Here is a 20,739-nt window from a genome sequence, read left to right on the forward strand (position 1 = left end):
TTTCGCTGTCATTTTGTCGGTATATTTAAATCTCAGACTTCACCACAGTTAGATTCTTATTTTTATTTAATGAATATAAATAATCAGTTGTTTTAACTGAACATAACTGTTTATAACATAGTAAATTGGTGCTCCCTCCCTAATAATATCTACCTATTTAGCTATCTGTATTTGTGTCTAAATATATTTCTATCCCCCCTTTCTGTGTAGTGGTCAGTGTGGGCCGGTGGGAGCGCTTGCAGGGGGAGAAGGCTGAGCTGGAGCGCAGTTTTGAGCAGGAGCTGAGAGAGCTGAAGGAAAAGCAGCAGAAGGAGCAGCAGGCTCTCCAGGAGAGGCTTAGAGAAGAGCAGCAGAAAGAAAAGGAGCTTCTGCAGAAACAGCAGAGCAGCCAGCTACAGCAGCTCCGCTCCCAACACCATCAACAGGTAAAAGACACGCTCACCCACATGCTTGTTTTTATACCCTGCCAGGACATGGGGTCCTGTATGCATGGTGTCGTATTAGGGGGGAAAGTTAGGACAAGTTGGCAGTTGTAGAGCCCTGTGAAATATTGAAATACTGAAAAGACGACTTTGCATGATGCTTTAACAAAACTAGAAAATCAGTCTAAATTAAACATCTAAATGAAATTAAACGTGCTGCATTGGGTGGCGGTCCTTTGTATGTTCAGAAATACTAGTTTTGGTTTGTACATGATGTTTTCATCAAATAATTATTTAAAAAAATAATAAAATCCTTTTTGGGCTAAATTTGGACCAATCAGAGGGATAAAACACAGACCGATTTTCAACGTCTCTTTTTTCCCTTTACCAGATTTAGCCCCAAAAAACAAATATCCAAATATGGCAAACTAAACCAATTTAAACAGGAATCTCAGTCGAAGGTGTGAAGTATTATTACACTAAACATGATCTTACCTGGGATGCCCAAACTTTTGCACACAATGGTTTATGTGTTTAACTACCAGTATGTAAATTTAAAGGTTTTCCAACAAAACTTTTTTTTTTTTTCAAAATTAACCCACAGTTTTTGTAAAGTAGGATAATAAGCAGTTTTCCTCAGAAGTGCATGTTTTATAGAACTAGGCTAAATAACCAGACCTGTTATATAATGTACTCTGCCTGTATACTTGGTCAGGTGGAGGAGATGAGTGAGAGCCATGAGAGGGCTATGCTGGAGATGGAGGTGGCCCACAACGCCACTCTGGCCACCTTACAGGAAGAACATGCCAGGACAATCAAGAGTGAGTCCTTTCTCAATCCAAACCGCTGATTCTGACATTGCTAACATTAAATAAATGCTTGTTTGAGTCAGTTAGCTCTGTAAATAAACGAAAGCTGTCTTGGTATTCTGACTGTTCTGCTGTTCTAGGTTTTAAATGTGTATATATGTATCTATATATCTATATGTGCAATAGAAACAAGTGGGAGTGTATGATCACGTTATAAATGAGACCGAACGCTGGTTGAAATATGAATGGGAGTTCTCATAAAGCTTGATAATTATGTTGCGTTCACATGCTAGTTGGAAGATCCTGAAGTAGGGATTTTTGAGCATGTCGCATTCAAGTGCTTTGTTGTCAGAGCAACATAGAAAATACAGGCTAATGTAAAGTTAATATCTTGCATAGCGCTAGCAGAGTATTCACTTTACAATGCATAGAACAATAAATAGCATTTGTTCTATTGCGAGTTAATTGCACATGGACTGCAGACTAAAATAAGGTGCACAACCACAACCAACAACCATTACCAGCAGCTGCACTGTTAAAAATAAAGAATTATGTACAATCCAGTACCGATTCTGTCTGCTCCTCCACCATCTTAAAAGGTTCAAGGTCACCTCAACTTAGGGACTCTGGTATCAAAATGATCTCATAATTTCCCACTAGAAATTAAGACTTGAGGGGGTGATCATGTGCAACTTCCAAGTAAGGAACTCATATTTACCATACTGCCTTTGGTAATCCCGCATGTGAACGCAGCATTTATCTCTTTTCATTCATAGAGATGAGAGCCTGGTCTTTTGTTGCTGAAAATTACTGCATGGTGGCATTGTAAAGATGGCTGCTGAGTATAGGCAGCCATGCTGTTATCACAAATATAACTTCCCAACCAATCAGATTGTGAGGTCGGAACTAACTGTTGCATGTTATATTGATGCTGGTTGCTCTGGCAGATCTAAGGATGGCACATGAACAGCAGAAGAAGTCCCTGGAGGAAGAGTTTGAGAAACTCAGACTGTCGCTGCAGGTAGAACATCATTTTAGTGACCATTGTCATGTACAGCACATTTGTTTGATGTCCAATATAATGGAAATTGTGTGTGTGTGTGTGTGTCTGTGTGTGTTCTGCATGTTGTTTTCAGGATCAGGTGGACACACTGACGTTTCAGAACCGCAGTCTGAGAGACCGAGCAAAACGCTTCGAGGAAGCACTGCGCAGAAGCACTGATGAACAGATTGTGGTACTGCACTGAATCCTAATTGCATTAATGTGCTTCAGTGTGTGTATGTCTGTGTGTGTGTGTGTGTGTGTGTGTGTGTGTGTGTGTGTGTGTGTGTGTGTGTCTGACTGTATCTCTGTATTGCTGAACATACTGGCATTAAATTTTGCCACACAGATGTGCATTGTTTCCAGTTCACGTTAGGTTTATTATTGTATACAGTACTGTGTAGAAGTAGAGGGCACCCTTCATGTATTTGATGTCCAGTCAAAACAGCCATTAAGGTATTATTTTTTTCAGGAAACTGGACACTCTCTCTTTTACTGCAGAAATCTGGTGGGAGATTTTTCCACACCTTGATAGTTCAGTCTTTCAAACTTACAATTTCTGCTTTCCACTATCCAAGTCATCCCAAACACATTCAATGATGTTCAGGTCTGGACTCTGGGGTAATCAGTCCATAGTTCTGAGAACAGCAGCAACATTCTTTCTTTCTTCATACAGAGAAAGAATGCTCCTTTTTTTCTTTTTCCTTTAACATTCCTCCTCCTGACATAATCAGACTGTGTTTAATCTCCTCAGAAATATCTTCAGAAAATAAATCTCTTGTACTAAATGGCTGTTTTTAGTCGAAATGAAAAAGGCTTTACTAAAAATGATGTAGTCCAGATTCGTAGTCAACAAACAGGCAAGGATCACTTCAGGCAAAAGAGAATAAACATACAAAAGGAATACATGCAAGGGTCAAGGCCAACTCTGAGTCACAAAATCATGGGGGGGGGGGGGGGTCGACATCACAAGGTAATACACACAGGCAAAGGGCAAGACAAAATGCAAGGTTGAAAAAGGCAGAAGTTATACATGTGATAAATAATCAGATATAAATGCGTATTTCACCAAAAGTGATACAATACCTAACTTAACCTAGCCTAAAGCCCGGCCTTATATACTATACTACTAGAACAACAAACAGGTGATACTGATCAGTACTCAGGAGACTGAGAATGTAAAGGGATGGTAGGAGGCATGTGATCACTTCTGAGGTACTCAGTGGAGTCGTGCCATAATGAATATATATGTACATTAACTTTCAAATTACAACAGAATTCTACAGCAGCTTCCTCCCACAGACAGCTTGAAGTATGTGAAGAAGAGAGTAGTAAAGAATAGTGTTTTGTGCAGGCGAGTACTCCAAACAAGTAGCAAGAAATATTAGCAAGAACACCAAACACTACAGGTGGCTGATGGTATGGAGTAAAGTCAAAATGGAAGGAATAAATAGCTATTCTATCATTTGCAGACATTTGTGTGTATGGGAATTTTTACTTTTAGTAATGAGTAATTGTGCACTCCCTCACCTGTATGCATATGTTTGTTTTTGTACCCAGGATGCTTTGGCACCGTACCAGCACATAGAGGAGGATCTGAAGAGTCTAAAGCAGGTTCTGGAGATGAAGAACCAGCAGATTCACCAACAGGAACTTAAAATATCTGAGCTGGAGAAACTGGTGGGTGCCAATATTGAACCAGAAGAGAACCAGTGAAAATCAAATGTATTGATGTTGCCATCTTGCAGGACCGTAACTGTAGAATTCTCTTCTTTTTCCATCTTGCCTTAAAGCAGATTAAAATGACTGGTAGCAGATTTGAATTAATGACTTGGCTTTTTGAGAAAATACTGAGGCCAAGTGCTAGTCATCAACTCAAAAACCAAGAACAACTGACAGAAAAGTACTGAAACTAATTATGCAGTTATTTAGTGTTTCATTCCGCTGATCTGCAACTCAGATTGGACTGGTCATGTCCTCATCATGTACTGTGAGCAGGAAAAATGGCCAATAGACTGGGTCTAATATCCAAACCCTAACTAGCTGAAACTTTCTAAAAACTACCTAGCACTGTGGAACTAGCTCAGAAACACACAAAAGACCCAGTAACCCAGTGGCTGGTGTACTCAAACGCTACCCAGCACTTTGGAAATAACCCAACAAAATGGCTCAACAGGCTCAACCCAACAGAGTGAAATTAGGTGCATTTCTCATGGAAGGTCTGCCAGAAATGTAGCTCAGTCTGTTGTTTTAACATAGTACACACACACACACGATTTTGCAGAACAAGTTATGTTGATCTATGTTCCATGTCTTCAAACAGGCCCAGAAGAATGTGCTTTTGGAGGAGCGTGTTCAGGTTCTACAGCAGCAGAATGAGGACCTTAAGGCAAGGATAGACCTCAACCTCGCTGCGTCCAGGTCTCTACACTTCTGTACATGTTTGATAAAGCGTTGACATGACATTATGCCATATTAGCCATTTTGAGCTTTAAAGTATTAGTTACTATAGAATTTTTGATGAAGTATGTGTTAAAGCGTTTGACAGTCCACCACCTGTCTCATTCTCAGACAACTCTCCGAGGAGAACGCTAACCTGCAGGAGTACGTGGAGAAGGAGAGCAATGAGAAGAAGCGACTGAGTCGAACCAATGAGGAGTTGCTGTGGCGTCTGCAAACGGGCGAGTTGAGCCCACGAATGTCCCCTAACCAGTCACCCCTCCACCGGCCCTCTTCAGGCCCGGCCTCACCCTCACACCCTCCCTTTCCCAGATAAGCCCCTGTCTCTCTCTCTCTCTTTCTCTCTGTCCTTTTCCCGCTCTCTTTCTCTCACCCACAGTTGCACCCTGTTTACCTTCATCTATGCCCCTCCATTCAGACAGACACTGTATTCTGTATTCTCATAGACTGTATCAGTTTGGGCTGAGCTGGGTTTGTGCATCAGTGTGTATTATGCTTAGGTGCTGATATTCCAGGATTTCAGTGGCTCAGGAGGAGTGTGTGTGTGTCTGAATACAAACACATAAGCCCTTTGTAAATCTGTGTCTTATAAATTTGAACAAATGGAAATCCTTCAGTTTAACAGAAGAGTATTTATTTCCAGGAAGAATGTACAGAGGACTCTTTTGATTTTGGTTTTATTTGAATGACTTTCTCATGCTCACCACCGTTTCAACATTGATGTTCCACAAGAAGCTTTGAAAGGCAGACCTTTTTGCCCTGCTTAATTCATGACATACTACAAACTCACTTTCCTATTTGCTGGTGTGTCTTTCGGATTTCATGGTGCCTGTCAGTCTACATTTTACTTCTACTAGCATTTATGACTCTCCCAGGATAACAAACGGATTACGACGCAGAACACCTGCACGTAAGGATTATTCTCCATTCCAACTCTTCAAAGGATACACATCCACCAGCAGCCTGTTCTCTATGCCTAGACATTACTATATTAAAGCCACAGGTCTTTTAATATGGGCACATCTCTCTCTTTCTCTGTCTACAAATGAGGTAACAGGCCCTTTTAAATAGGCCTTGTTTCTACATTTTCAGGACATTATCTATGAACTCACGTGCAATCAAATGGGGATATGTATGCTGTATTGACATGTATGTGTGCTTTGATGATGAAAATGGAAGAAAAAAGAATCTGTCCTCATATGACCAAAGTGGTTCTTCATATTACAATGCATGGTGACTTTCCAGAGAATTTACTTACCGTCCGCATTTAAGTTGATGTTGAGCATGGGTTGGCCATGGATGTTGACCATGAAAAGGATATCCAGGATGGTCTGATCCATTTATGTTGATGTATTTCAGTACCAGAATGTCTTCAAGACCGCTCTTGTATGGCTTTCTGTCATTTGCATCTCTAATTGAGTTAGTAGTGAAAACAGAGTTCATGCCTTCATCTGTGGCCTGTCTCACAAAGCAAGTCAGGTTCCTTACTGGGTTTGAGCCTCACAAAATAGAACATCTAGGAAAACTTATTTTATGGTTACCTTTCTCTGTTAACCTAGGTTTACATCAAGCTATGATTAATGAATATGCCCATGCACATGAAAGCTCAACGTTTGGGTGGATTAGTGGTAAGAGGGGACCCAGTAACCAGAGGGTCATGGGTTCCCTGTCTCTTCTTACCGCTATTAAAGGGTATTCTGAATTCAAGGGTATTCTGAAATTTGCTTGCATTCAGTGACAAGCCTTAGTGAGTTCAGGATATCGGATTATCACCACCCCGCCTCGTCTCTATTTTTCCAACTCATCCCAAAAGTATTGGATGGAGGACCATGATTTCATAGAACATAGTTCCACTGCTCCACTGCTCAATGCAGGGGCGGATTTCTATCCCTCTTGGTGCAAATTGGTTCATGTTTATCTACTCTATTGGCAGTACTTCTCTACAGGTACTAGACAAACCTGTATGCATGCACATCTGTGTCAGCAATGGGTGCTACTTAAAATAGCTTAAAATAGCTAGTGTCCACAAACATTTGGACGTTTATTAAAGGTTCAGCCTACAAACAATAAAGGTGTTTCAAATGTTCTTGAAGTGATTGCATAGAAGAACCCCTTTTAGTTCCATTTAAAAACCATGTTTGTAAAAGGACCTGGTTTGACCTTGATTAGTCAAAAGACTGGGTGATTGGTTCAAGAACTGTTTACAATTTGTAGTCCCAAATTTAACCAGGCCCAGAACAAGTTTAGAGTGAATCAGGCATTTTTCAGGCCTGTTTGTGAATCATGGCAATGTAGCCCTGTAAAAAAGTGCTAGACATTTGTGAGCCAGAAATTTCAGAATTTAGACCCATTCAAGTATAATGTTAGCTGACTAAACAAGAACTCCTGCTTGGTGAGACAGGCCCCCTGGTCTGCAATGTTTACCAACCGCATTCAACCATGAAGCAGCCACTGAGACTGCTGATTCTTGTCCTGGGTTATTTGTATGCTGACCTCCTCCTGCTGCCATAAGTCTTCCAGTTTTACTGACCCGGATATTGTAAATTCTATATATTCTGTTAAAGCTTGGTGGCACCATTGGACAGTGTTTCTCATAAACCTGCAGGAGAAAGGCTTGGTTCCATTTTGCTATGATGTTGCACCACAGGGCCGTCAAATCTCATTCAGGCTAAAACCTACTACAGCTAGCACCAAATTTTAGCATCTAAGCTATCATACATTACCCCTTGACTTCTAGCATGCACAAAGTTTCAATGACACATTACATCAGTCAGAAATGAGATGCAGCCAATGGCATAAAAGGATAGGCTAAGGTGTAACATGCAATTTTAATATTAGCAAAAAATCGGGCGTTTCTCCTAGCATGGCAAGTTTTTGTGTAGATTAGCATTGGATTACCTCGCTTCTTGAACTGGATTTGTGTTTAACCTGTGCAAAAATAAGCCTTTTCTGATCAACTGTACTAGAAGTTTCAGGGTCTATAAGAATAAAGCCATGCTAAAAACCACTACAAAAAGTGACGTTCACTCTTCTATGTGATGTTTCTGATAGATGACCATAGCTCTCTACAAGGCAGAGGTTTCCATTTCCAAATTACTGCACATTTTCTATTTTTATCTAACATAGCTCACAAGGGCCGTAATACCTGGCCGGTGAGCAAGGTCAGATGTGTTGCATTAGACAGAAAACCAAGAAATGTGGGACTGGAAACCATTGCAGTACGGGGTTACAATCGGTTATTAGTCAGCAAAGTACAACATAACTGACTCCAGCAAAAGATTACTGTAATGAGTGGTTGGTCCAGAATTAGGTGCCAGGATGTGTTTCTAACTGATGAACTGATGATTTTACTGACATAAAATCAGAGGTGACAATGAGAAGGTAAAATAGTTTTTCTCATGAATGTTTTATATGTCATTCGTTTCAGTCGTGGATTGTATAACTTGATTTGATTTGTTTACAGTAAGTGTACTTATTTTTTTTGCAGCTATAATTGTGATTGAAGAACAGTATGAGATGAATGGTACCGTCTGTCATATAGGCAATACCTCTTGTCTGTGTTTACTCATTCTTCTCAGTCTCGCAAACCTCCTTAGCAGACTCAACGTTAATGCCTCCATTTCCAGTGTTATGATCTCTGCGTTTTATTTATTTTAATTTTCGCGTTCATTTTTATACCATTACCTCCCGTCTCAGTCAGAGATCAATCTCAGGTTCTGAAGCTAAGAGGTCAGGAAGATTACAGTGTTTAAAAGGCATTACTCTCGAATTCCATACATTTTTTTCATGTATAAATAAATTAAACCTAAATTTTTCCAGAGAGTTGAAGAATGTTCTGCAAAATTGTGCATTTATTAGCTGTAAAACTACCAACAGTGGGCCCCACTCACCAACCGTATTCCGAATTTCTTCTTAAAACTTACTTGAACAGCTTTCACAAAGATGCTGACTTGTTCACTTGATGAGGGGAATGGGATCCGTCACTATATCAGCACAGCTTTCAGTAGACTAAGGTACTGCCTCTATGCTCAGAGGATCACTGGTTCAAATCCCGGGTCATGCTGCCTGCCATCAGCAGCCGAAATCCAAGAGAGCACAATTGGCCTTGCTTTCTCAGGGGTGGGTTAATGGTACTTTCTCCCCACATCACTCCTAGTGTGCTGTTGGTCAACAAAAGCATCTGTTAGCTTTTGCATCTGAGCTGGGGAGTCACGCTTTCCTCAGAGTGTGCTGGCTACCTAGCAATGCTGCATTAGCAGCAGTTCGAAAAGAGGCGTTGGGGGCATCGCTAATGATAGGGGGAGTCCACATGAACGAGGATTGGGTAATTGTCCTTCCAAATTGGGTAGAAAATGGGGTAAAATTAATAAATAAATTATTTAAAATAAAATAAAAGCTGTGCTGTGAAAAAGAAAATAAATAAATGTAAGAAAATTCTTAAGAAGATAATATTGGTGGATGAGGCCCAATGTCTTTGTAGCCTATTATAGGGTGAGTTTTCAATCTATAAAATGATTCTGCCATTATAAGTAATACACACAACCACAGTATTCTTGCATCAAATACATGTATTGGCAGCTTCTGAAAGATGCTTTTATTTTTGTGCTTTTGAATATAAGTGATGTACGACATTGACATGTTTCTATTACTTTTGGAAACCACACTGGGCTCAGATTTACAAAAGCACTGTAATATTAAGATTCTCTTAATTCCTTGAGAGCGTTTGCACAGTGATGGTTGAATAGCTGTCAGCTAAAGGTCTAATATTTTGGGGAAATGACCCCATAGGTTTTTGGTTTGTTTTTCTATTGGCTTCTGATTGTGTGTGTATGTGTGTGTGTGTCCCATGGACATAATTATGGAATAAATATTATTAATTTGTTTGTTTTAAGGCAACTTGTGAACAGAGTTTAAAGGGTTGAGGTTAACTTCAGTCGACTGTGCATCTCTCCTTTTCAGTCATTCTATTTGAAACTACATTGTACAACTCATTTGAAGCTTTAACTGTAAGCGTATGTTAAGAAAGCATGTCTAAAAGCTGTGATTTTTATGATTTTTGTTGTATTACAACTTGTTAGTCTAGACTACAGTAGATTACAGTTTGCAGTCGTAATGCATTGACACACCTTACTGTACATGTTGCACTTTGGAATTAAATATTAAAATCAAGATACAAATGACTCACTTTTTAAGCACACATAGGTTTCATAGTTTGTTCGCCAGTATCTTAATCACTGAGCTAAACAGAAGTCTGAATGATGACCACAGCATGCTGCAGCTACTGTGTAGGACTAAGGGAATCAATACATACACTTAATTCATGTATGCATTTAAAAGCAAGTAAATAAAGGAACACAGAACTGTAAACTGTATTTCTGTTGATTTCTACAAAGCCTTGGTACCTTAAATCATTTACTCAGTTTAATCCCAACAGTCTTGACTGTAAATGCAATACTGAGTTTATGGAGGTGCACATACACACACAAACGCTATATATGTGTTTTCTTAGATGTACAAATGTATACAATAAACCTTCATGATTTCTAAATGCCTCCATAATTCACTTTTACAGTCATTTGAAGATTGGGCCAAAGCATGATCAGTACAAGAACAACATCTGCCAAGCTCTGAAGCGCTGAACCACCTTCAGGAACATGCAAATGTTCATTTACACCAGTCAGTCAGCATTAGCACCACAAGACATCTAATTGCATCAATGGATTACTTGCCCATGACCATTTCACCAGATTACCAGCTTTCTTGGACCACTTTTGGTGGGTACTGACCACTGCATACCAGACAAAAAAACACAAGACTGGCCTTGTGTTTTGGAGATATTCTGACCTAGTTGTTTAGCCATCAAAATGTGACCCTTCTCACAGAGGTTTAGCTACTTACACCTTTAAGAACTGTCTGCTATTTGCTGCCTGATATATCCAGCGCTTGACAGATGCCACTGTGGATGAAGACAATGTAAGACAATGTATTTTTCCAATTCACCTGGTACTAATGTTAAGGCTGATCAGTGTAAATCAGCAGAGTTGCAATGTTAAGATACTCTGTTTGACCTGAAGGTGGCAGCATTGATTTTAGACAGCACAATATAACACCACAAATGGGTTCCTCACAGAGGTAGGTATCTGTTGTAATGCCATTCTTATCACACTGCCTATGTGTGGTATATCTGCAAGACAATGACCACCTTCTAACCACACAAACCTCAATTACAAGTCAGATTGAAAGATATTTAGATTTACTTAATTTTATTATTCACTAAACCATCAACGAATCTCCATGTGTTAAGTTTTCTTTGTAGTCTTTAGTTGTTTTCTGCCATAAGACAAGACAAGACAACCATATTCACTATTAGTGTTGGACACAGATGGAATTTGGCCTCTGCCTTTAACCCATCCTTGGGATCCTAGTGATCATACACACATACACACCAGTGATCAAACACACACAGTGACAGTGAGCATGCATGCCTGGAGTGGTGGGCAGCCATTGCTGCAGTGCTTGAGGAGCAAAGAGGACTTTAAGGGCCCAACACTAGCAGCTTACGGTACATCTTATGATCTCCACACGGTGTTACAGTGATCTTAGTCAAGTGCCTATACTGGTAATGAACTGGGCTCATTTGGGCAGGACATATTCCCAGTACAGTGACTAGTCCTCACACTTCCCACAGATACAATCAGTGTATTCTGCTTCCTTATTAATTTTGCAACAAACCAGCAAGTCCAATGTGTTGCGGTTTCATGAAGCAATAGTCCAGTCTATGTGTAAGTGTTTTTACTGCTTCTTACAGTTTGTTGTTCTTTTCCATCTTTTATGTGCCTGGCAGTCATGTTTGCAATGCACTTGCGCAGACCTCAACATTTTTGAATGTTCATGTTCAAAATGTCTCACATGTACTGTTATTTTATACAGTACACATAGTTACGGTTAGTCCCACAATAATGTAAAATGTGTAGTTAAATTCATTCATTCATTTTTTCAAAAAAATTTAAATAACAAAAAATTGTCCAACCTAGCAACAGTTGCTATGAAAGAAAGGCCTACTTGTAACCTTGGGGAGTGGGGTTTGTACTTTTGCCTACATGCTGTATTTTAAAACATCTGCACTGTCCATTTTCTTTCAACCATACATCCTCCTGCATTCTGTGACATGAGTTAGAAATATGAGCTGTGTTTTGTATTGTGTTAATTCATCATTTGAAGTGAAATAAAATCAAATTAAAGCCTGTATCAGGTAAAGTTATCACAACAAATCATTTTTGACAGTAAACTGACATCAATTACACTAACTTAATGGATAAGTTATTAAAATCTGCTGTACACAGAATTTGTTCTACTGAACGTACATTAAATATATAAAATAATAAATATCTGATGCTTGGTGGGTGTGTTACACTTTCATGAACATGCAGATGTGTGTTTTTTAAAGGATTTTAATATTAGTTACAGCTGACTACATAAGATGCAGTGGGTTTCAGGGAACAAAACCACCAATGCATGGAAATATAGGAAGTGCAACATAGTTCTTATGAAACAATTACAATAATTTAATTTAAATAAATAATTCTTAAAATAGAAAATATCTTTAGAATGTTAAACAAGTTACAACATCTCTTGGTTATCTGCTTCCTGAGGCCTTATAGGTCTTGTACATTTGCCTTGTAGTTCCACTGCAAAGCTAAAGAAGGAAACCTTTGACAAAATATCCTGTCTGACTGACTATGTTTACTGTAAATCAGATTTTTCACTGAATCATTTCTTTACTAGGATCCAGAATCTAGATCCAAACGGACAGACTATGGCAACATATTTTAAACATCACAAATACAAAGCAAAACTGACAGCTTGTTTAGAAATCTTTTTGCAGACTATATCTAAAGTCATTTCCTGGACATGAAGTGCTGTAGGAGATCAATGGGTAGAGGGAAGATGATAGTGGAGTTCTTTTCAGATGCGATGGTGTTGAGTGTTTGGAGGTAGCGGAGCTGCAGGGCTGAAGGTGACTCTGCAATCACCAAAGAGGCCTCCTTTAAAGCACGGGACGCGTTCATCTCCCCCTCTGCTGCGATCACCTACAGGACAGACAGTACAGGTGAGCTAAAACACCCTTTTCTCACTGTTTATGTTTGGTGACAGAAATATACCTTGCAGTTAAGAGGATATGTCACTAAGCTAACTGCCTAAAGCCCAAATCACACACACTCGCTTTAAATCCCATTACGTTTTACTCGCCTATTGTAAACAGGCAGTGTGTACCATCAGCCACCAGCAGGGGGCCTGCACAGTAGGAAAGCTGGTGGAGCTGGAGCAAAGAACTCCAAGCCCCAGAATCCCCAGCGGTAATCAATGCTGACCAGACTCACCTGTGTGGCCTGGTTCATATACAACCAGCTAAACACACTTCCCTGTCGCACCTTTGTAGAGGGGCGAATGGTCTTCCATTACCAGAGTTGGGAGTTCAAGCCCCACCACGGCCAGAGTCTCACCAAGCACCAATCTTGTCTTGACTTAAAACATTCACCATCTGTTATGCTCACATAAAATAATACCCCCCAAAAAGTAGATTCATTAAATAAATTAATTTATAAATAAATTAACTGCAAACACACCGTAACTCCTATGTGTTGTCTGACACTGCATTAGGTAGGTCTTCTGTTCTCTATACGTCTAGACATGTCAGGTGTCACGGCTGCTACTGTTGTTAGCTAAGCAACATGATTTTAAAATGAGTGTAACATTTCCAATATATAGTGTACTAGAATGGAGAACTAATAAATGTGGCATACTTGAATTATGAGAATTTAATACATAAAACTGACAAACCCCAAATCATCATGGAATACCATTAATGGAAAGAAATTTCTTCATAGTCAAAACACAGCTGTAAAACGAGCCAATTCCAAATCAGCAAGACCGCTACGTAACAGTCTTGGCTCATCTATCCCACTAGTGAAAGCTTTTCGAGGCTGAAAGCTAATGCTAGCCTGAACAGAAAAAGAAGAGGGGCAGACCGGAGGAAACATTAGGATTTTTTTTCACCTGTAATATTGCCATTGTGTAGATACATGGTTTTTATTGATAGAAGGCCCACATTCAGGAATGGCTAACACTAGGGATGCATCCCAATTGCATTACACACTACACACGAATACTGTAAGGTGAGACTGTAAAATATTAATAGGGCAAGGCTGGCAGGTTAGTACACATTATAATAAATTACTAACCCGTTTTCGAGCGCTGCACTTGCATTCGCTGTGTGAATTAATTTTTAGTCTACTCATGTCTGCTACCCTGAAGACAAATGCAATGATTACACACATATTGTGTAACAGGAGCTTGTCCCTTGGTAGTGGTGTTATACTAAGCTTTTTCCAAACATGCTGCATTATTCATGTGTAGTCATCAGGAGGATTGTATACAGGCACATGGCAACACAGGCTCATCCACTGCTACCAGCTAAACGCTGAGTCACTGCCCTCATCCCCCCATGGCACCACCCTCGCAACTATAGTTATTTTCCATCATTTTCATATTATGTTATAAATATAAATACATATTTAGATCTTGTGTTTTTTCTTATTTATTTATTTATATATTTATTTATTTCTCATCAGATATACACTCCTCTTTAGGTTCAGTAGTGACCCCTTCTTTATTTTTAGTCATAACTGAAATGGCTAAAATGGAAGGAATGAATGAATCTTGAATCTATCCCCTATTCCCCTGATGATGAAGCAACCCTCACCCAAGTTACGGTTAATTTTAGAGTTCACTTCCATTAGTAACCTGATCATCTACAAATAATCTACAGATGACCATCAATTTAAAGTGTTACCATGTTGGTTTCGTAAGAACTGGGATGGGTTTTCTGGCAGTGGTATGTTTTCAATATTACCCTTAGGATGATCTCTGTCATTTCAAAAATAGTGCTGTGAATTATGGGAGGGCCCACCTTTGCACGAGCCTCTCTGGAGGCCTCAGCCTCTGCCGCCATGGCTCTCTGGAGCTGCTGAGGGAGTTTGACGTCCTTAATCTCCACACGCTCCACCTTGATACCCCATGGGACTGTGGCCTCGTCCAGAGCAAACTGTAAGTGTAAGATCACACAGATAGTAGCCTTTACACTCTATTTGGCTGTAGATTATTAGTGGATTACATGGTAGATATTTCTTTGTGCTAAACATTTATAGACTATTTTAAGTTGAATGAATACTGTATTCTGTATATTCTCCAAACCTGCATGTTGTGGGAGATGCCCTCTCTATCAGACAGGACTTCTGCCAGGTTTTTAGTGCCCAGGACGTTCCTCAGGGTGGTCTGGGCCAGCAGACGGGTGGACAGGTCAGCATTCGTCACGTTAGCCACAGACAAGATGGGGTCACTGACTCTGAAGTAAACCACACCATCCACGCACACGGTCACGGAGTCCTTTGTCAGAATCTGCTCTCAGAGGAGAGATGGTCACGGTTTTGGGAGGTAGAAGCTCTTTGCTGCTACTACAGGAGAGCAAGCGTTCTTTAATTATACTCTCCAGCAGTTACATTAGTAGGCTACAGTGGTTGGAATACAACCAGGGGAGAGGGGTCATTGATTTCATTAGTACATTGTTAAACATTAGTTATATAAGCAATAAGTATAAGTAATATAGCAATAAGAAATATGGATGGATATAATGTGAGCTATTCCCTGGTGTAGAGGTTTACCTCTTGAGGTGGAATGTCAAACAACTTGGATCTCAAGTCCACCTTTGTCAAAGAATCAGTGCAGGGCAGCACAAAAAACATCCCTACATAATAAAACAATGGACATGAGTTTATTTTAGATGTTTTGATGTTTTTTCATTCAGGAGTGGAAATTCTTAAAACTGTGTTACTGACTGTGTAAGTCAGTCGAGTTGCAGCACATTTGAGCTTATGGTTTTTAAACATCCAGCCAAATTCATCCCAGTGTTAAATTAAACTGCCCACAACTGCTCATTTGTCTTGGACCAGGACCAGGAAAAAGCCTGCCAACATGTTACCACACCACACACCAGCATACCACACCTTCACCACGCCACACACAACCACATCCTACACCAACAAAACTCTTTCTTTTTTCAAACATTTACTTTTTTATGTATGTATACATAAAAAAGTCATACTATTATGTATATTAGTCCATAAACTACCAGCATTTTTTTGGATGCCGGAGTTTTTTTCTGTTCTGTGAAATGGCACACTGATCATATATCATACACGTCAATAAAAAGGAGGTGTTGTACCTGGCCCTTTCGGCTTTCTGTCCATGATGCGACCCAAACGAAAGATCACAGCTCTTTCGTACTCCTGCACAATCTGAATAAAGAGGCTGAATAAACATTTAATTCGCTACAACTGCTGGAATGTGCAGGTGTGCTGTAAATCAGTCTGTGCTATCTGTCATCTTTGATTTAATTTTACCTTGATGCACATGAATATGGTGATAGGAAGCAAGGAGATGGTGAAAACGATGGAGAGGAAGATGAACAACCAGCCACAGAAACCCAACGAGCGAGGTTCGTCTCCTGGTAAGATGAGAAAATAACAAGGAGAAAATCAAATAAACAATTTAATTTTTTTATACTAATGAACTTTAAATACTATATCTACTAAATATAGAAATAATAAGGAGTACATTTTACTTTTTAAAGAAAAAAAAATCTCCCAGTCCCTGAGCAGCAACGCATCCCCACACCTTCACAGATGTAACGAGACCCCAGTCCTTTGAAATGTTCCATGTTTGAAACCCTGGTCCAACATTATTCCAAAAAGCCTCAGAAATATCATGTGAAAAGAGCCTTTTTTAAGTTATTTATGCTGCTTTCTCAATACCATTTCCCCATCCCAATCTTTTTTCTAATGGTTTAGTTGATCTCAGTTAATAACTAATTTTGTTCAATTGTTTTGATAACTTTTTTTCCTTGTTATGTTTGAAACATGACTGAAAACGGTTGAAGCTTAAATTTGTTTTGTTTTTTGTTTTTTTAATTAAAAGTCTTCCATTTATCATGTCATTAGAAGTTGCCATTATGGAGATATGAATGTTTTTGCATGAAAGCCTGTTTGTAAAGTTTCATAATTAGGTCTATTGATTTGGACATTACATTGCTTATATATAAAAAAAAAACATTAATGCAGTAAAAAAACAAAAAATATCTTCTAAAATAATACATCTTAAAAAAAATCTCAACCTCTTTGCAATACCACAAAAATGAAATTTCAATGAAAATATTATTTGTAAATATTTTTCAGCTGCCTAAACTTTTCACATCAAATACATAGGAATATAGCAATCAACTAACACCCCAACCTCACTAAATATGTTTGTCTTAGAACCAAATATCAATTATTGAAGCATTGTAAGGTTTCAGATACACATCTTCATTCATCCAGGTGTATCCAAACATTTGACTGATATCGTACATCCTAACCTTACTAAAACATGTGAAACAATGGTTGTCAGGAAGGTCACAGATATACAGTAGCTCACAGAAACCTGAGAAGCTTTGCGGGTTCTGGCACTATTTAGCAACGCCCTTTTCCCGAAGCCCTGTGTACCACATGATTCATGTCAAACCTATATAAGGTCTGTGCAGTTCCTCTGAAAATGGGCAGTTTTACCACTGCTGTGTTGTGTAACTCACTTTCTTGTTGTGTAACTCACTTAGTTTTCTTGAGGAAAATGTCTGATGTCGTGATCATTCGCCAGACAGATTCCACTCTTCGCTTTGCTTTCTATAATGAGTTTGCAGCTTTGTGTCCCGCAGCACAGACGGCTATTCTGTACTCTGACAGCAGTAAAGTGTACAGGTCTTATGGCCTGTGATTCAGTACAGCAAAGAATAACCAAAAATAAACATGTTTTTCACCAAAAAATAGGAGGCTCTGATTCCAAGCTAATTCATATATGCTTTTGTGTTTTTTTGGCTACACCTTTCAGGTGCAATTATGTGATTGCATTTTTAATTAGATGCCAAAATTATTACATGTTTATTATTTCTTGTAAGTTCTGAACACTGCAAAAAGTAGTTTGTCCGTTCAACCTAAAAAATAATAGTACTTTAGGATTAAGCTGATCTTGGTTTATTCAACTAAAATAAATACTTTGAATGAACCATTATTTAATTATTCATTGGTCACTGTTTGATTATTATTATATAAGGTATTTAATAAGTGCTCATTACTCCATGAAGTTTTTGTTTGTTTTTTTAAGGCTGAACACTTAAGCAGTAGAACACGAGTGGTCGCCGGCACGAGCCGAAGGTGAGCCCGTACACAGTCCAAGATAAGTGCTGATACCATTAAGGCTCAGCTTTTGTGGAAAGGATAGCACCATAGAAGTACCAAGTTCATCGAGAGATGTTAAAAATTAGGAGGCCGGCTAAAGGGCTGAAATATGAAAGGAGGTTCTCATAACACTAAACATGAAAGAGCCAATCAGCTTGCTATTTATCCCATCAGCGCAAGAAGGTCCGGTCCCCCTGAATGTGAAGGTGTGGGTTTGAAATGCTAAGTTGACCTTCAGTTTCAAGTAGTTTGGTCTTTCCTCATTCATAGAGATGGAAATCTGGTCTTGTGTGACTAGAAATAACTGCACAGCTGCGTTAAAAAGCTGCCATTTCAAATTTTTAATTGCTATTTTATTATATTGTTAAATATTGTTTGCTATTTTCTTTTATTAAAACACACTGAAAACAGAATTTCAGTGAATAATATTTAGCCTATTATCTACCTTTATAATATTTTGCCAATTGTATTTATCATCTGACTGGAAGAACTCATTTGCCAGACATCTTATATTGTAACTTTTACCATTTCTGGTATAAACTGGTATTCATGGTCCTGTCAATAATGGCAAGTCAGCCCAAGCATTCCCACACCTTTACAGCACCAGGTTTTACTGTTGGTATAATGTTCTTATTGTGAAATGATGGATTAGCCAGATGTAACAAGACCCTAATCCTTCTGAAAGTTCCATGTTTGACTCTTCGGTCCACAGAACATTATTCCAAACAGCTTCAGCAATTTAACACGAGACTTTATCTTCCTGTTTTTATCACGCTATGTTTCTATATAAGTTTCATAACTTGTTTCAGTGAGATGATGAAACTGGTCAATAAAACTACTGATTTGAACAAAACCATCCAAAACACAAAATCCTAAATTAACTGAAAAAAGGCCCAAAGGTCTGAACATTTTAAATCTACTGTTAAATGCTCATCCAATGTGTAACTATCCATATGTCTGAGACTAAGGGAGTCCAAGTCCTCCTTGTTTTCTTACATACATACCTTGTATGATTGGTCTGGTGCTGTCAGATTGTGACTGTCTGTCTGTTGTCTGTCTGTCGATCTTGCTGTTGCTCATCATATCCACTGTTGTCATCTCTACCGGTTAGTGGAGCCGCTGGCTTGCTGTGTGGGAGAGAAAAGAAAGGGACAGGGGAGCTTTTATTATGCCTCCTGTCTCACAGGGGTGTGGCTTCTCCTCTTACCTCTTGGCTACAGGTGTGTGAAGGTAAGCACAGAGATACAATCAGCTGATAAGCGCTTCAGTGTAAGACAGACCAAAAATCATATGTTTAATATGGGCTGGTATGAGATAATGTTAATGTTCATGATGTTCATAAAATAGATAAAAGGAAAAACGTAAATAGTTAAATCACAGCTAATAAGTCATTTCTGTAATTATGTATGAAATACTATACTATTACTATACTATTAATACTAATACTATTATATTATGAAATGAGCTCATTAAATTGACACACACACACACACACACACACACACACATTGCATAGTTAATCTGTTATCTAAACACTTTAACCTAAGCCAACAGTGAGCTGTACATGACCATATTTATTCTAAACATGTTTTACTATAATTATATATAATTAAATATTTATGCAAAACCTCATATCTCCTGCAAAGGTTTGTGCACACTACTTACATTTAAGGTGATTTTTGCACTAGAGCTCGGTACATTTGGTCAAGTGTGAAAGCTGTTTTCGAGCCCGGGAGGGGTCCAGAGCGTGTGGGGGTCACGTGTGGGGGTGCGTGATTGTTTCATTTCTTCTCACGTGACTGTCTCGACTTATCGCGTGCATGGTAGGTGTTAACAACCTTCTGCAGGTAACTTCTGCACGGTGTAATGCCATACCTGCAGAACAGCGCTGCTCTTTGGTCCCTGAGTGTCTGCATCCAAGGAAATTCACGAAAAGCAGCAAACGGTTGAACCAAGGCCCTGATATTTTAGAGAATTGCACACAGAAATGCGACTTTAACGATCCACAGTTGGTAAAGAAATGGAGCCCCTCCCCAAACCAGCCCAGAATCGGTCCTGGGTGCGGACTTACTGTAGTCTAAATCAACAGGACTCGAGAAGGAGTGTGTTATCGTGAAATGGCACGCGACCTTAAGTGCTCTATTACTTTTAATAGTGTACAATATTTTGGAAAATAAATACAGTGAGAAATAAAAAAAAAAATGGAGCCGTGAACGTAGCATGTAATGTTTTAATGGTAGCAGCATTTCCTACCGCCTAGTATAGTTCCTTAACAAGCAGCTTGGAGCCAAGTCACAGTACCGAGCTTCACTATTCCGCTGCACAGCCTGCAGGTCCTTCCCCTGTATTTCCCCTGTATGTTTTATTATTATTATTATTATTATTATTATTATTATTATTATTATTGTCCTAAGCCTTTTAGATCATTGTGGGTTTATTTTGTTCAGGACATTTACGTTACCTGTAGTTTTATTTCGTTTATTATATGATAAATAGCAACGGCGTTCAGCGGAGTGATACAGTGCTTGTGAAAAAAAAAAAAAATATATATATATATATATATATTTTTTTTTTACATATTTTCAACGACTTTGCACTACTGTGCACACGTTTGAAACATATTTTTGACGATTCTGAAGAAAGTGCACACTTTAAACGATGGAACAAATAATAACATGTAG

At 38.9% G+C, this 20,739-nt stretch overlaps 2 protein-coding genes across 5 annotated transcripts in view; one reads left to right on the plus strand and one right to left on the minus strand.

Annotated features, from left to right (window-relative positions):
- Positions 1-10,100, plus strand: part of mtus2b (microtubule associated tumor suppressor candidate 2b) — a 49,254-nt gene extending 39,154 nt beyond the window's left edge. For all 4 annotated transcript variants that reach the window (XM_072691779.1, XM_072691775.1, XM_072691778.1 and 1 more), the window contains 7 exons: positions 211-425; positions 1,138-1,243; positions 2,179-2,252; positions 2,368-2,466; positions 3,834-3,953; positions 4,597-4,694; positions 4,845-10,100. In XM_072691779.1, the coding sequence (XP_072547880.1) occupies positions 211-425; positions 1,138-1,243; positions 2,179-2,252; positions 2,368-2,466; positions 3,834-3,953; positions 4,597-4,694; positions 4,845-5,049 (917 nt within the window). In that variant the 3' untranslated portion in view covers positions 5,050-10,100. The remainder of the gene's footprint in view (positions 1-210; positions 426-1,137; positions 1,244-2,178; positions 2,253-2,367; positions 2,467-3,833; positions 3,954-4,596; positions 4,695-4,844) is intronic.
- Positions 10,101-12,631: 2,531 nt separating this feature from the next.
- On the minus strand, positions 12,632-19,179 carry stoml3a (stomatin (EPB72)-like 3a). The gene is made up of 7 exons (XM_072691113.1): positions 19,063-19,179; positions 16,193-16,296; positions 16,015-16,087; positions 15,455-15,537; positions 14,988-15,191; positions 14,704-14,838; positions 12,632-12,823 (listed from the first exon to the last, which is right to left on the minus strand). Exons 1-7 carry the CDS (start codon positions 19,154-19,156, stop codon positions 12,632-12,634), a joined length of 885 nt encoding a protein of 294 aa, XP_072547214.1. The 5' UTR covers positions 19,157-19,179.
- Positions 19,180-20,739: the final 1,560 nt, after the last annotated feature.

This window comes from Salminus brasiliensis, chromosome 11 (assembly GCF_030463535.1).
Source record: "Salminus brasiliensis chromosome 11, fSalBra1.hap2, whole genome shotgun sequence".
In the NCBI taxonomy this organism is placed as follows: domain Eukaryota; kingdom Metazoa; phylum Chordata; class Actinopteri; order Characiformes; family Bryconidae; genus Salminus; species Salminus brasiliensis.